This window comes from Montipora foliosa, chromosome 4 (genome assembly GCF_036669935.1).
Source record: "Montipora foliosa isolate CH-2021 chromosome 4, ASM3666993v2, whole genome shotgun sequence".
NCBI lineage: Eukaryota > Metazoa > Cnidaria > Anthozoa > Scleractinia > Acroporidae > Montipora > Montipora foliosa.
The window spans coordinates 39,794,600-39,809,599 of NC_090872.1; the positions used below are offsets into that span (position 1 = coordinate 39,794,600).

At 37.8% G+C, this 15,000-nt stretch overlaps 1 protein-coding gene across 1 annotated transcript in view; it reads right to left on the reverse strand.

Moving 5' to 3' along the window:
- LOC138000784 (deleted in malignant brain tumors 1 protein-like) overlaps positions 1-15,000 on the reverse strand; it is a 31,809-nt gene that overhangs the window by 13,284 nt on the left and 3,525 nt on the right. Inside the window, exons 2-3 of the mRNA XM_068847426.1 lie at positions 2,819-2,854; positions 2,086-2,460 (exon numbers count right to left, since the gene is read on the reverse strand). Of these exons, the coding sequence (XP_068703527.1) occupies positions 2,086-2,460; positions 2,819-2,854 (411 nt within the window). The remainder of the gene's footprint in view (positions 1-2,085; positions 2,461-2,818; positions 2,855-15,000) is intronic.

Consider the following 15,000-nt stretch of genomic DNA (forward strand, 5'->3'; position numbering starts at 1 on the left):
TATCATCTAGCTACGGCTCTAATCAAAACTCAAACCAGTATTCAAAAAACTGGATAAATTATCAAGGACGGGGGACAACTTGGCCACGCAGAATCGGCTGTTTCGAAAAGTAGGACGGGGACGCGGGGACCGAGGACTTGCTTAACTTTTCATCATATTTCACAAAATCGTCGTCTGTTGATCGTGCCTACTATTGTTATTGCGCATACGTTCTCCGCATCTCGAGATACTCGGATTTCCTATCGGTGATGCTTACTAATACAGGGATATTTTTGCGCGGCTTAAAATTATGCAGAGAAAGTAGATCTTAGTAAGTACTATTGATATCCAAACAGAAAATTGGGGGTAACCATGTATTTTTCAGAGATAATTAAGCTTCAATTTGAGAAAGAACGCCTTGCATGGCTTTGTATTTTAAAGCTTTTTACAAATATTATTCATGAATTATCTTTGCAAAATGCCTGGTTACCCCCAATTTTCTTTTTCGATTTCGATAACACTTGTTAAGATGTACATTTCCCGCATAATCGTAAACCGGGGAAAAAATACCTTTGAATTAGTAGGCACCGTCCTTAAGTTCCTCAGTTGTACAATGTGAAACAGAGGTGTAGTAAATATATATAGAATAGTTTATTACTCGTCGTCATAAAAAGTTGACATTCATTATGCTACTATGAAGTTACATAGTAGAGTTTTTTAGGTAAAAGGAAGGAACACATTTTTTTGCATTAAGTCCTTATTTGACATAGGCAACATGAACGAAACGTTGGTATGACCATTTCTCAGATCATTTTACACTTCCCCAAGTATATCGAGGCTTGAATATTTAACAATACTTCCACTTTCTGGATCCTTACCTTTTCATTTTTAATTATGCATTTCACTCGTAGTTGTCTGTGTCACGTCACATTTCTTAACTGAAGACGTCATAACGCTTGCTTTTGAGTTTGGGGCAAGGCTTACCCTAAATAAGTCCGACAACGTTTTGCTTGAAACTGCTTAAAACTACCGTTAACGCATAATTATACCTATTAATGCGATATCGTTCATTTTCATTGTGACCTCTATGGACACTTATTATGTGATTTGACCTGTTTTCTTTTTTTCTTTTAATTTTAATTTACCGTTCCCATTAAGATAGGCATATGATTAAAAGGCAGAGTGATAAAGCCTCGATAGGAGTACTAGAGCAAGGCAGCTTGATATAAGATGACTTTTCCATCCTTATTTCCAATAAAAGATTTAAATTGTTTTTGGCCGTTAAAAATCACGTGACACATTCCAGATGAAAGAGCGAGTCGAAAGCTAAGCATGCAGATTTCAAGTTAACGTCGATTGGATAAATTTTTCCTCGTAAAACAAAAATATGATGTGCCAATTTATGAACTTGGTCAAGCCTTAACAAACTTGAGTCAAGAGTTACTTAGCTTCTGGCCCGGGGGCGGTACTTTAGGAATTTCTGGGTGGGGGATGTGCCACTAGGACCCTGGAACCCTTAGCCTATACCAGAGCTGGTTCAGCTGAATTTTGCTACCCTGTACCAGAGTAAACTCCCCAAATCCTCCCTATCATAGAGTAGCTGTTTTTCAGAAACTACTGAGGTCACTAGCACAGTCTAGCCGAAACAGATCCATTTGGCTTTGCCTCATGGGCTGTTGACCTGTATACCTTGCGGGCTACAGGTCTAATTGTTAATTAGACATGATACTTGTAAAGGAACGGCACCTTTGGGATGTTCTGGTTCATTTACTTGGGCTTCATTAGCAAGTGGTATTCACCTCTGGCAGTAGTGCTGAATATTACAGTAAATACCTCTTCCACCCCTATCAACCTTCAATTCAGTGAATAATTTGCCAGTACTCTCATCACATATTAGCTCATTAAGTATTCTCATTTGAATATCACCACAATCAAGTTGCAAGAACCAAAAAGTCAAGGAAATGACCTTAACCTAAGTCACTGAGACCTTTCCTATAAGTTTAGCAAAGGCACTTAAAATCATTACGACAAGCTTAATTTCTCTGAAAAGGAAGATTAATGTGATCCAACTTAACCTACAGTACATGATGATTGTAATTAACCAACCTGAACTCCGGCTGAGTGCTTTGTAGTGTGCCACAAATCCACGTGCTTGAATAGAATAATCAGATTTGAACTTCATGAATAAGTAGCGGCCTGAAGAATATACTGGTCGAGGAAAACTAGTATCACAACCTTTCATTATCAGTGAATTGTAACTGTCACTTGGTCCATCAAAGATTTCCACATAATCGCAACCACAACAGTTTTCAAAGTCCATGAATGTAAAGTAGATAAGTACTCTGGCTCTGGTTGCATTAAAGAGCCAATTGCAATTTTCATTTGATCCATAAGCAGATGGGTAATTAGGCGAGTAAATAGAGCCATTTTCTCCATCCAACAAGTTGATGATCTTCGGGTTACTAACATCACCAAGGCACTCTATCAACCATGAGAAAAAGCCATAATAATATGGTATAGTCATCCAATATTTAGACATTTACAGGTAAGACAACACGTAGGATGGATTTGAAGGGGCATAATAGAGTGGGCAAGTTTCCAGATGACTGGACAACAGCTTAATTATTTCTTCAGGACAGTGGTAGGGAGTTTGGAGATAAATTAAATCTGCCTGCAAAACACATTCAAAATCAAGCTAGCCTCTTCCAGGGGTTCAGTTAGTTGGTGCGCAGCGCAAAAATCGGCGTGCGAAAAAATGAAGAAAAAGTTTGCTTGCTCTCTTTCCTCGCCTCCACTATCTGAGAGCCTGGAACAGGCTAATTTAATCAAGCATACTTACGAGCTGCATTGATGTGTAGTTCAGCCAAGATGAAAGCTGAAAATCAGTTGAAACATAATTAATTAGTACAAATGAATAGCATGATTGGTCTAAGAACAAGATGGCGAAAGCCGTGCCATATGGAATGAGATGCTTCATATTCTTAGAAAATTTTGATATACTTTAATAATTTATATAGAAAATTGAAAGCTAGCACATCCCTGTGCCCTGACTTTGTCACAGTTATATTTCTAGTCACCCATTCTGATTTACTGTATGAGCTGACAAGAGCAGCTTAACCCTCAGCAACACATGCTGGCTTTCACGGATTGACTGCATCAGTATGCTTCTCTCCAACTACCCAAAGACCTATTAAAGGCACAGTATCAATGACATTGTCTTTTCTCTGGTTGAGACTGCAGCCGGTTAAAATGTGGCAAGTGTGTCTAGTCCTCCACATGTCTACCATTTTTCAGCTGGTCCTGACAAAGCAAAACGTGTTTTTGTTTTCCAAAATCAAAAATAAAGCAGACATGGCGATTGAAAGTGATTGATTGAAATTGCAGATCATACAAATGCACCATTTTGGAGCTCTTGGTTGCATTTTTTGTGGATAAAACAAAAGCTTATACCACTATCCAAGACTACTTATAAGAATAGATTTTGCCCTTATTATGCATGCAAATAATCAGTTAACAACAAGCCACAACATCAAGAAAAGGCTGTGTTCCAAATAAATTTAATAAACGTCTAAAGTTAATTTAGAAGTTAATCTAAAAGCTCCTCACACTATATTTCACATCAGGAGTGCAATCAAAAGCCTGGCAAGCCTGGTACACAGGGTCGGGGGGCAAAATACCCCAAAATACCCAAAATTCACACAAATATACCCAAAATTAATGGAAGCATTGTATACTATATACCTGAAATTCAAAGAAAGTGATATACCAAATACCCGTATTTAAGCTGCAATATAACGTATACCCGATTTAAAAAGCCCCTGTATACTGTATACCCAAAAACCCTGGCCGACCCTGGGTAGAGGCTGGCCTGGCCACGCTTGCCAGGAAAGCCTGGACCAGAAATGCGCACCAAGCATGGCCGAGGCCAGGCTTTTGTTGCAAGTGTCACCCTGGCCACAAAGGCATCCATGGCTTTCTCTCCCAGCTATGCAAAAAGAATACCCCAGGATTCCATGGCCTTCCCGACCTAAGTATGGTGGCCATTGCTGGCATTGTCCAGGGCTGGTGACATAGTGGCAAGAGCAATTCCTTTCCACCAATGTGGCCTGAGTTCAATTCCTGGCCCTACTCTGCTCTGGGTTGTTTTTAAATCTCTAGGTACTCCAGTTTTCCCCTCTCCTCAAAAACCAACAGTTGACTTGATTTGCTCCCCAATTTGCCCTCCAGTGCTAGAATGACTAGACACTTACATAAAGTTTATTTCCTTTCCTTTTTGTGCATGTATATGGCTCATAAGGAAATTTGGAATCTTTAAAAGGAGTATTTACAATAAAATATTCCTTTACTTTTAAAATCACATATAATTTGACATTTTGTTAGAATTTCATGAATTTCTGATAATTTACTAGTCTTTTATGATAAGACAAAGACAATACACAATAAAAGTAAAATGCCGTGAAAACCCATTTGATGAATTTCAAAACCTTTGATTTTACTAAAATTTCCTCAAACTCTTGATAACCTAAACAAATGTCACAGTAATTTAAAACTATTAAAATTCCATAATAACATTCTCATTTTATTTCATGTTATCCTGTAATGTTAGTTTGAGATGGCTTGTATAAAATAACAATGATTCTTGTTGACTCAATTCATTAGTGGTTGTGTTATTTTTATAACATTGGGAATTTTTGACCATTGGTGATGACTCGACGATCAAGTATTCAAATAAAAACTGGCTTGAGACATAACTTCCCTTGCAAAATAAATTGTTGCAACAATTTTTAGGGAATTCCCAACTTTTCCCACTTACGCAAATATGGCAAGACAGTGAAGAAGTTAACAATCTGTGGGAATTTTTAGGAATGATTGACGAGGCTCTCAACATTAGCAGGACTGGGTGAGTTGGAATTTCTAGCAAACTTTTTGAATTTCAAGCAATGAAGAAGTTTCCGTGTGAGCTTGATTATTACGTCTGAATTTTTTACAATTTCTTGGAATAGGGTTGGATGACCACTGAGACAACAATCAACAAGTTTGAGTGTCCTATGCAGATTTGACTTGCATTAAAAAATATTAGCTGACTTTGATACTTAAATTATGACAAGGTTTGGTCTGGCAGGTACAAAACACAGGTCTCAGGTCACAGGTGCAGGTCAGAGGTCATTGTTTAACCCATACAAAAAGTATCCTAAACATCCATTAGGCCTAATTACGCCTAAACAAATGTTTTAAGGCCTAATGTTAGCATTTGTGAACGGTTAGCGTTGTTTCTGTATTGGTAATTAAAAACAATTACCTGTGACCTAGACCTGTGTTTTGTACCTGCCCGCTTTGGTCTTATCAAAGGCCTGAAACTAATTTACCAAAAACGCCAATGTGAGGACCTTTATTAAGACTCCAATGAAAATGTTCGAGTTAAACCTGTCCCTAAATAATTATTCCTCACCAGCAGTATCCTTTAGGATCCACACTTTAAACATAAAATCATGCTATACAAGGATAAATGAAAACTAAGCTTTATTCTTGATTGTGGGAAATATCAACGAATTACCTTGGTTGGAAATTGATGAACCGTTTAACAAGCATCTTGAAATATTACACTCTCCGAGTCAGCACTAAATCCTGCCACATTCGGATTTGGGTTAATTTGATGAGCCCGCTACGAGTCTTGCTCTCGTTTCTATAACACCTAAAATGAATTGCATTGCCTTTGCGGCTTTGTTGATGGGGTTGACAGTAGAATCCAACTCACAAGAAGGGGTTTCTCTCCACTAACTAAAAGGGTGCTTACCATTTAGCCAAATAATCCGGATGAAATGATCGTTGCATAAAGGTAAGCGATTATCCGAATTTATTGACCAACCGGATAAGAATGGCACCTACCATTTACAACCCGGCATTCCATCCTCTACATTTACTCTATCTTGTGAGAAAGAGCCTGGAAACGGAATGATTCTCACAAATGGTAAGGGAATTTCCCGAATTCCATTCCGATTACCTCTGGAGGTTGTCCACAATTATTTCCAAAAAGATTTTCCGGAAAATTGCCTTTCCATTTGACCTCAAACCGAAATTTCCGGATTTTTTGGCTAAATGATAAGCACCCAAATATTCACTAATTAGCAGGTAATGGTGGGGGGGGGGAGATTTGTGGATGTGAGGAAAATCAGAGACAAAGTTAGGGTTGGTCTGTAAAACGAGGAGACATTCACAAAGCAACCTCTCAACCTCAAGATAAGGTTACCAATCTTTTGCCGCCGGTCAAGTTTAGTTGGAAGCACGTTTGTTTCGCGCCAGGGAATACTTTGGTGGCCGCTATAATCATTTCGATTAAAAAAAAGTGCTGTTCACTTTGCTCATTTCTAATTTTTGTCAGAAGGAAATGAAGCATTTTGTGGTAGAAAAAAACCTAGGATGCAAATGGAAGGTTCGCTTCAGTAGACTTGCCATGAGATGCGAACAATGCCGGCCGTTTGTCAGAGAAGTTATGGCTGATTCTGACGGTTTACTTTCGATACTATATTGCCAAATCACTTCATTAAAAGGATGTAATTGTTTTACTTCTATAACCTAAGTTATGTCAATGACAAGTGATGCTTTAAAACTCTGAAATATTTTTGAAAGACTGCTTTAAAGTACAATTAGCATAATATTCGAGCGGTAAACCGGTCGAGCTGAACTTGCGTTCTCCCATTCATTGAGCGAAATTCTCCCTTGAGAAAATAAAGCTCAAACGAGATTATTTGTCAACTTTATGGAACTGCCAACATTTCAGAATAAACGTTTTGACTTCACCTGTTCTGTTGAAACCGTAATTTTGTTAGTTGTTTCAGTGTAAGCGGAATATACGGCCGTGAATTTTTATGCGTTTAATTGGGAATTGAAAATAACATATACCGTTATGCGAAACCCATATTATTTACTTGTTTCTTGTCAGGTTACGCAGCATTAATCTTGTTGTACCAAGGATTGCACGTCTTAACTGAAAGTTTCTAGATGTTCTACTCTTGATTTGATCATTATTTGCTTTAAATGTATTTGAACCGGTTGTCTGATCTCGCCTCAAACTTGCAGGGTAGTGCATTTCTCAACCTTACACATCACCCTTTCAGCCAGAGATCTGCTTCCATTTGGTACGTACTGGATTACTGATCATACTGTTATTTTGAACATCACCTCTGGTGCTTGCACTTTGCATAGTAAAATGCTTTTGAAATCGTGAACTTTTCCATTTATCCGCGATTCCTTTGTGGCAGAGATCGATAATTGGTTAACGAATTCTTTATGGCAGCACTGTTTATCCGCTTTGTTGTAAGTCCATTGTATAGTGTACCAGACACATGTCACTACATTACTGAACGTTAAAGTGCAAGCTTTTCAGTGCTACCTAAATAAACGTGGTTTTGTTTTGAACCAGTTGCGTAATTTTAGTTTGAAAATACACCACCTCGATTTGTTTACATAATTGGCCTTCGAAACCACTTGCGTTCGAGCTTCCTTTATGTGCGAGCGTTCTTCAGCCAGAAGGTTGTACTTTTCATGTTTGGACAACATTCTTTGCCTTGTACATTATTTTTGGAAAGTTCACATCATTTCCAAGAATTTTTATTGCTCAAAAACGTGAAGGTGATGCCAAAAAACATAAGCTAGACTGCTGGGGTGTAGAAATTAAGAGCAAAGCTATTGAAATATCCTGTTAGATGGTGTTGGAACATGTACCACTGTAGCAAAAATATGTTCGTTCTGACTTTTCTTGTACCGGAAACAGTCATATATTATTTGTTAACGTTGTTTGTTTACCCTTCAACTTCTTTGCTTTGCTCATTAATCCTGGAGTCATGTCTGGTTTACGTTGGCTCCTCAGCATTTCACCTAAACGAGTTAGCAGCTTATCTACCAAGGATGAAATACTCTGCGCCAAGTTCTGTGCAAATGTTAGAGTCCTGCCTTCTCTGTCATTATTTTGAAATTTCCTGCAGACAAACCCTTAAAAAATGTACTAAAGCTTGTAGGTCTAATCTCCAGTTGTTATATATATATATATATATATATATATATATATAACTGCATATATAACTGCACTATATATATATACATATATGTATTATCATATATATAATATATATATATATATATATATATATAATATATATATATATATATAATATCTATCATATAATATCTATCATAAAAGGCAGACTTGTTTCGCTTAACTGAACCACAAAACAGGTTGATTTCCTCCTCCTAATAATTCACTTATCCATGATTTTTGTTTTCCATCACAGGGGCCACTTTTATAAGATGAATACTCTTCACTGTCTGGATGATTGATAAATTCCAAGACAAAAGCAATGGTTTCTGGGGGAAGTTTATGACTACATTGGTGTCTTATTTTCGGAAGTGCTGCTCCTGGACCATACATCTTACTATGAAGTCTAGCTTTTGTTAATTCGTAGTCTGTGCATGATACTTCTTCTCCTTGAGTGTTAGTAAACCTGAACATTTGCTTAATTTCCTTATTTGTGTATTGCTGTGCAACACAGCTCAACAGTTCAACCCGTTTGCGACTTCCAGGCTTCTCTCTGGAGTAGTTGATCTGATTATTAAAATGCAAAAAAAGTACTCTTGATAGCCTGGATTAGTTTTCTATTTTAGGGAAGAATGCATACAGTACAAACTCACATATAAGAACCTAGTACAGGCTGAAATTTGGCATTTTACCCAAAAATATAAGAACCTTTTCAGCTTGGCAAAGAAAAAGAAGTTCTTTTACAAAAAAATCACCTTTGGGAAAACTTCTGTTATCGTGTATATGTTTTCTTTGATTGGCATTTTATTGGATTTTCTCTAGAAATATGTTTTCCATAAAGCTACAGTGCAATACTGTCTAAATATCTTATGAAATAAAAATATAGAAATTTATTGTTGTTCCTCTGAGAAATAAGAACCTATTAAAGGGCCTGTGTCACGATAAAGCGCATGTGTGAGCTTGATTGACAACCACACAATTTTCAACCAATAGAAATCTTCACACGACGCCCGCGAGATGAGATATTTATCGTTCTATGTATCTTGGAAATAAAAATAGCGAAGCACAAGCAGTGTTTCCGCAGACCCCTTAGGAGAAAAACGTAATTAGGAAACTCGATGAAATAGCAATTTCAGAATACCCCCTCACTTAGGAGCGTTAGTGCTAAGATGACGTGGTCCGCAGTCTGGCACTGAATGACTGGGTTCGTGTAAAGCGCTACCGCGGCCCGAGGTCCCCCAGTGGGCGAATAAGTGTTGTGGAAGGGCTACCGCTATCCGCAGTCCCACAGTGGGCCACTAAGTGTTGTTGAAAATGCTACCGCAGTCCAAGGTCCCACAGTGGGCGACTAAGTGTTGTTGAAAATGCTACCGCGGTCCGAGGTCCCGCAGTGGGCGACTAAGTGTTTGTGGAAGGGCTACCGCTGTCCGCAGTCCCACAGTGGGCCACTAAGTGTTGTTGAAAATGCTACCGCGATCCAAGGTCCCACAGTGGGCCACTAAGAGTTGTTGAAAATGCTACCGCGATCCGAGGTCCCACAGTGGGCCACTAAGTGTTGTTGAAAATGCTACCCCGGTCCGAGGTCCCGCAGTGGGCGACTAAGTGTTTGTGTAAGCGCTACCGCGGTCCGAGGTCCCGCAGTGGGCGAATAAGTGTTTTTGGAAGTGGTACCGCGGTCTGCACTCCCGTAGTGGGTTAGTAAGTTTTTTTTGAAAGTGGGCAATGAATGTAAGTGAGAAAATGAAAGGGAAATGAAGATTTCAAAAGAGTGCTTAGGCCTTATGACTGAAACGAGCGCTTAGGCTTAATCAGTAAACGAGTGCTATATTCTTCACACGCTCTCGGTAGAACGTGTAGTTAACCGAACCCAAAATAAAAAGCTAAGATTTTAAAAGAGTGACAATTGTCGGCCAGTCAGTGTGGAGATCGTGTAAATAAAATGTTTGACAACTGGTAGTTAATGAGAGAAATTCAGGTCATTCACTTTTATTTCGTATGAAGCAATGCTGGCCTGCGTTACATGTTTGGATTAATTGTTACGCATGTAATTATGATTGGTTAAGCATGTAATTATGCTTGAAGATTCCTCCGATAAAGTAGATGTAAGCCTCTTCATTATAGTGAAGCATTTCGATAGCAACGTATTAGCAAAACGACTTTAAAGACAATGCCGTAAGAATATTGGTTTTTTTCGTCCTAACTGGACCCGCTTTAATTCATGAAGTAGATGTCAATGAGATAGATATCGTCGAACGTTGATTCTTAAGATAAAAAGTGTCACCTCCTAGCCAAGTCCTGCTAGAACAACGTTACTTGTTTATTGTTTTTGGTGTGCGTAACTCATCCAAAAGGAGAAAGCATGCGTTCTGTTGAACTTTTTTTCGGTGGAAATAATGAACAGTGTCCGATGAAAGTGATTTACAACAAGTTGGTTCGAGTAATTGAAGTAACACTTGATTTAATTTGTATTGCAAGGGAATAAACAAAGAAGGCCGCCCGACTTCCGTTGAACTTTTATTTCAGTAATTTTCATGTGAATGGAAACGCAGAAGTGTAAATTATACATCAAGCCATAGGAGGCTTGGGTATAGGGGTGCCGCTGGGGGTTTGAAATCCTGACCTGTTTAGGACAAAAATACATTTAATACCCTACCCTGTGTAGGACAACAGCCTCCATTTCATGACCCTGTTTAGGACAAGTTACAAAATGCACACTCTCTGGTTTTATATGAATTTAAACTGTTTAATACACCATTTAAATCAGAGAAATCATGCTCGACGTCTCTAAAACCCAGTTGTTTCGTCTCTGATACGTGGAAAAATATTTTAAATTAAGATACCGACAACAATGGCATTCTTGTCCAAAAAATGGTCTGATGTTGATTGATGACATTGTAATGTCCGGTTAACCGTCGGTTTCCAGTTGATATTATGCAAATCAGGAAAAGAAACGCGTCGCTTGTTTGCCGCTGGATCGCATGCTCTTTCAACTTCTCTCAGGCCCCGGGTGGCAAGCTAAGAAAAAAAAAAAAGTAATACCATACCCTGTTTAGGGCAGGTTCTAACCTGTTTAGGACAGAGGCAAGTCAAATTGCATACCCTGTTTAGGACAGCGAGGCCAAAAAACCATACCCTATCCAGCGGCACGTCCCCGTATAGCCCAAATAAGATCTGTTTCATAATGCCTGCCAAATAAAATGTTCTTCTGTTTTAGCTAACAAGCCTTTCTAGTCTTGCTATGACAAGCAACTTTCAAAAGAATATTAAAAATGAGGGAATTAAGTAGGTGTAATTAACATAAGTACAAAAAACTGTAAAGGTGGTCGCCATTTATGAAACTGGTCTATTGACCAAAAGCCAGTTCCTGAATTGGGCAAATAAGGTAACTGTCGTACTACTGGTGTATGAGCCAGGACATCAAAAACAAAGGATGTGGGGATGCAACTGTATTTCACAAACAAGGCACTTTTAAAAACTCTGTTGGGACACAATATTTATACATCCTAGATAAACAAGGTGACTGCCCTTGGAAGAAGGAAGAGGAAAGTTGTTCCCTCTGCTGTGTGCATGTACTTTGTACTAGAAGACACTATCCCCTAAGCAACAGGTGTTTAGATGGGTTTCCAAACTGTCTAAATGTTGGGAAGTAATAGCAGACACAAAACCGCTGACAGTGTGTGGTTTTTCATTAAAGGGAACCTCCACTCCCAATTAAAAATATCAGGAAATCCCAGGATCCCCTCTTTTAACAACTATTTTCAGCATACCATCACCCCCAATAACTGACTTGTTTTAGTTGCCTTGTTGTGAAACTTTGGTTTAGGATAAAAAAATATTTTTAAAGGCAATTTAGATTACATTTATTTGTGACACCATTTCTTCTGGTTTAGACTGACTTAAACTTTTGCAAGAATGGAAATTTTCTTAGAATAATAATAAATGCTTTCACATCTTCAAATAATTTGATGCAGACATGTGTATATGAACAATAATAAAATTTGATTTTGCTTGTCTGTCATCTGTATTCACATGTTACTCTCAACACCACTTTTTACAATAACTGTCAATTTCCCAATATCATAGCACTGAATTGGAATTTCCATTTTTTGTATTTACATTATGTTTTTTTTCCCTGTAGTTTAAATTATTTCAGTTTGCAAAAGCTATGCAATAAAACTGCCATGTACAAAACCACACAATAAGAAATCACATCAGTAGACAAAATTCTAAAGTTATACAATATATTACCATGAGACAAAACTCCAACAACGATTTCAAAGATACAATGTGTAACGTACATGTATGGTCAGCCCTTATCTTGGGTTAAAAACTGTCAAGTCATACACTGTATATCTTGTCCTGGTTTCAAAGCTGGCTTAGTGCTACATGTCACAATGACACCACAAAACTTGGAGAGATATAATCATTACTTCAAGTTACTACAAAAAGTGAAGCAAAAAGGCAAGGCTTATTAGCTTCACTTGAGCCATTCCATTGACACCTGACTGTTAGATCATCACTGCAACATATTATTGTGAGGGCATTTATGTTTTTCCTAGTTTTATGGTAGCTGAAAGTTTTGCATTTTAATCTCTATGAGCTGCTTATTTGTGCAAATCTGTTTCTGCATCTTGCCAAGAGCTCATGAGCTGGAAGAGGTTCACTTTCAACAATAATATTGTTGGAGAAATGATTCTGGGATCGTCAGGTTCCAGACAGACTTCACAAGTGATTAAATAGCCATTGTCATCAATGCGAAGTTTAAAAATTTTGTCCATCATGCAGCATCCAAATATATCCACAATCTTTGGACACCTTTAATATCCTCACATCCCAAGATTTTGTTCTCTGGTTGTATTTTCTTGCAATGATGGTGTCAGCATGATCCTCAGTGGTGGAAAATGAAAAGCCATTATGATACCAGTAATTCCAATCAAGGATAGTCACCTTTTTCCTTGCTCTGTAAACTTGTTCCCTAGAAAAAAGGTTATGGGCCAGTAAATATGAAAAGACAGCAAAATTATTAATAATTGCTATCAACAGTAATCACTAGTTACAATATTCCACTACCGTTACATTCAGCAGATGAACCTAGGCCAGGACAGTGATTGACTGCCCAGGGTCTGTGATTTATTTGAGGTAACCCTCTATGCCATAATTCCTTTTGTAAGCCAAACAGTTCTGCCAGTTGGTACCAGTAGCAAACATCGACTAAGCAACAACCCATGAGTTACTGAACTACTAGTGTCAACCTGCAGTGTCCTTTAAAGTTTTCAACAATGAAACATACCCATACTTCATGACAACATATTTCTTCATTGACAGTAATAACTATCATCACACTGCTGTGCTCATCATTGTTGATAATGATGTACAAAACTTGCATGAAGGGAATTCTCATTGACATGTGTACATCAGCAACATACTGTTCACACATTCCAAAGGACCAGTATGCCAAAAGTGATCCGTGCTTACACAAATAGTTTTACAGGTGGTTTCTGTTTGACTAAAAATGAACATAACTTACTGTTTATTATTATTATTATTTAATTATTATTATTATTATTATTATTATTATTTGTAAAATTTATCATACACATGATACGTCTTGCATGGTGTATTCAATTTCTTGATAGAGTATTAGTTGAATAATGTATTTCAAAATACTTGATCAAAAATGTTACCTGTACTCTGTGCAGAAAGGTAGCTAAATGAATGGCAAATAAATGTACTGGTAAATTGGCTTTCAAATGATGCGAAATAAACTGAGCAGATCTATCACGCTTGACCCTATTCTAATCAGAAAAAAATAGAACAAAAAAAAAGTTCAGCCCTTCTTCTTTTACTAAACAAAAATTCTCATCTACCGTGGGCTTCAACAGCTAAATCGAGACGCTTCCTGCCACGTTTCAAAGCTGAAGCCAATTGCTCCTTGTGCGTCCCTACACTGAAAGCCATCATTCCATGATATGAGAACTGAACTGATGGAGAAAAAACATGAATAGCAAAATAAAACGCACACTAAGCTGACAACAAAGAATCATAGTGCTAAAGGGAAACCAATAATCAGTGTAAATACTAACCCCATTCTTTGTCTCACCTCCAAGGAGGCAAATAGCCTTTATTTTTTTTCCAGCTTTCATGGACATCTTTTGCTATATAAAGCTTTCGATGTGCCTTCTCCCATCTGCTATTACTTGTTTTCTTCTCTGTTTGGATGCAAGGCGGCTACTAGGTGTAAGAACCTTTCGACCCGAGCCCCTTCGCCTGATCCGGCTTTCGTGGACATGAATTTTATCTACACAGATCCCAAAAACTAACACAATATGCCGTCAAAGTCCTTCGTATCTTACCAAACTGAAGTTTAGAAATGTTATTAGAACTTTGGCACGTCTCACTGTGTCGATTAAACAGGATTTCTGTCATTGATACTGGCTTTGAAAAAAGAACCGTTGGGTCAAAAATCAAACAGCCGCACATGCGCAATAGAGTGCCACAGGCCCTTTAAGAAACCACATGCAATCATGATACAATTGTAATTTAAAAATTTCAGAAACAGCCAGATAGTACATGCATGTACAAGAAACTTACTCAAGTAGGAAGGATAACCAAATGTTTGAACATGAAAATTATTCATTCTTAAAAATAGGAATAGGTGATTTTTGCGTAGTGAACGAGTTTGACTTGTGACAGTGCTGTTGTCGAGAACGCTTTGAAAATATAGTGGAATGCTCGGTTCTCTGGCATGCAAAGCAATCCTTTCTTCCGGTAGGTTGAAAGTTTTACTTGAAGTTCATTTGGTTTCATTACACTGTACTGTTCTCAACCTTCATTGGAGGAAGAAGCCAGTCTGAGATTAGATATTGAGAATCATATCAATGAAATGAGATGTATTAACTCAATCCAATGGAATTTGTCTTACATATTAGGTACTTAGAAAAAATAGAAATGCAAATACTCAGCAAATACTTAGCTTAACATTTATGATA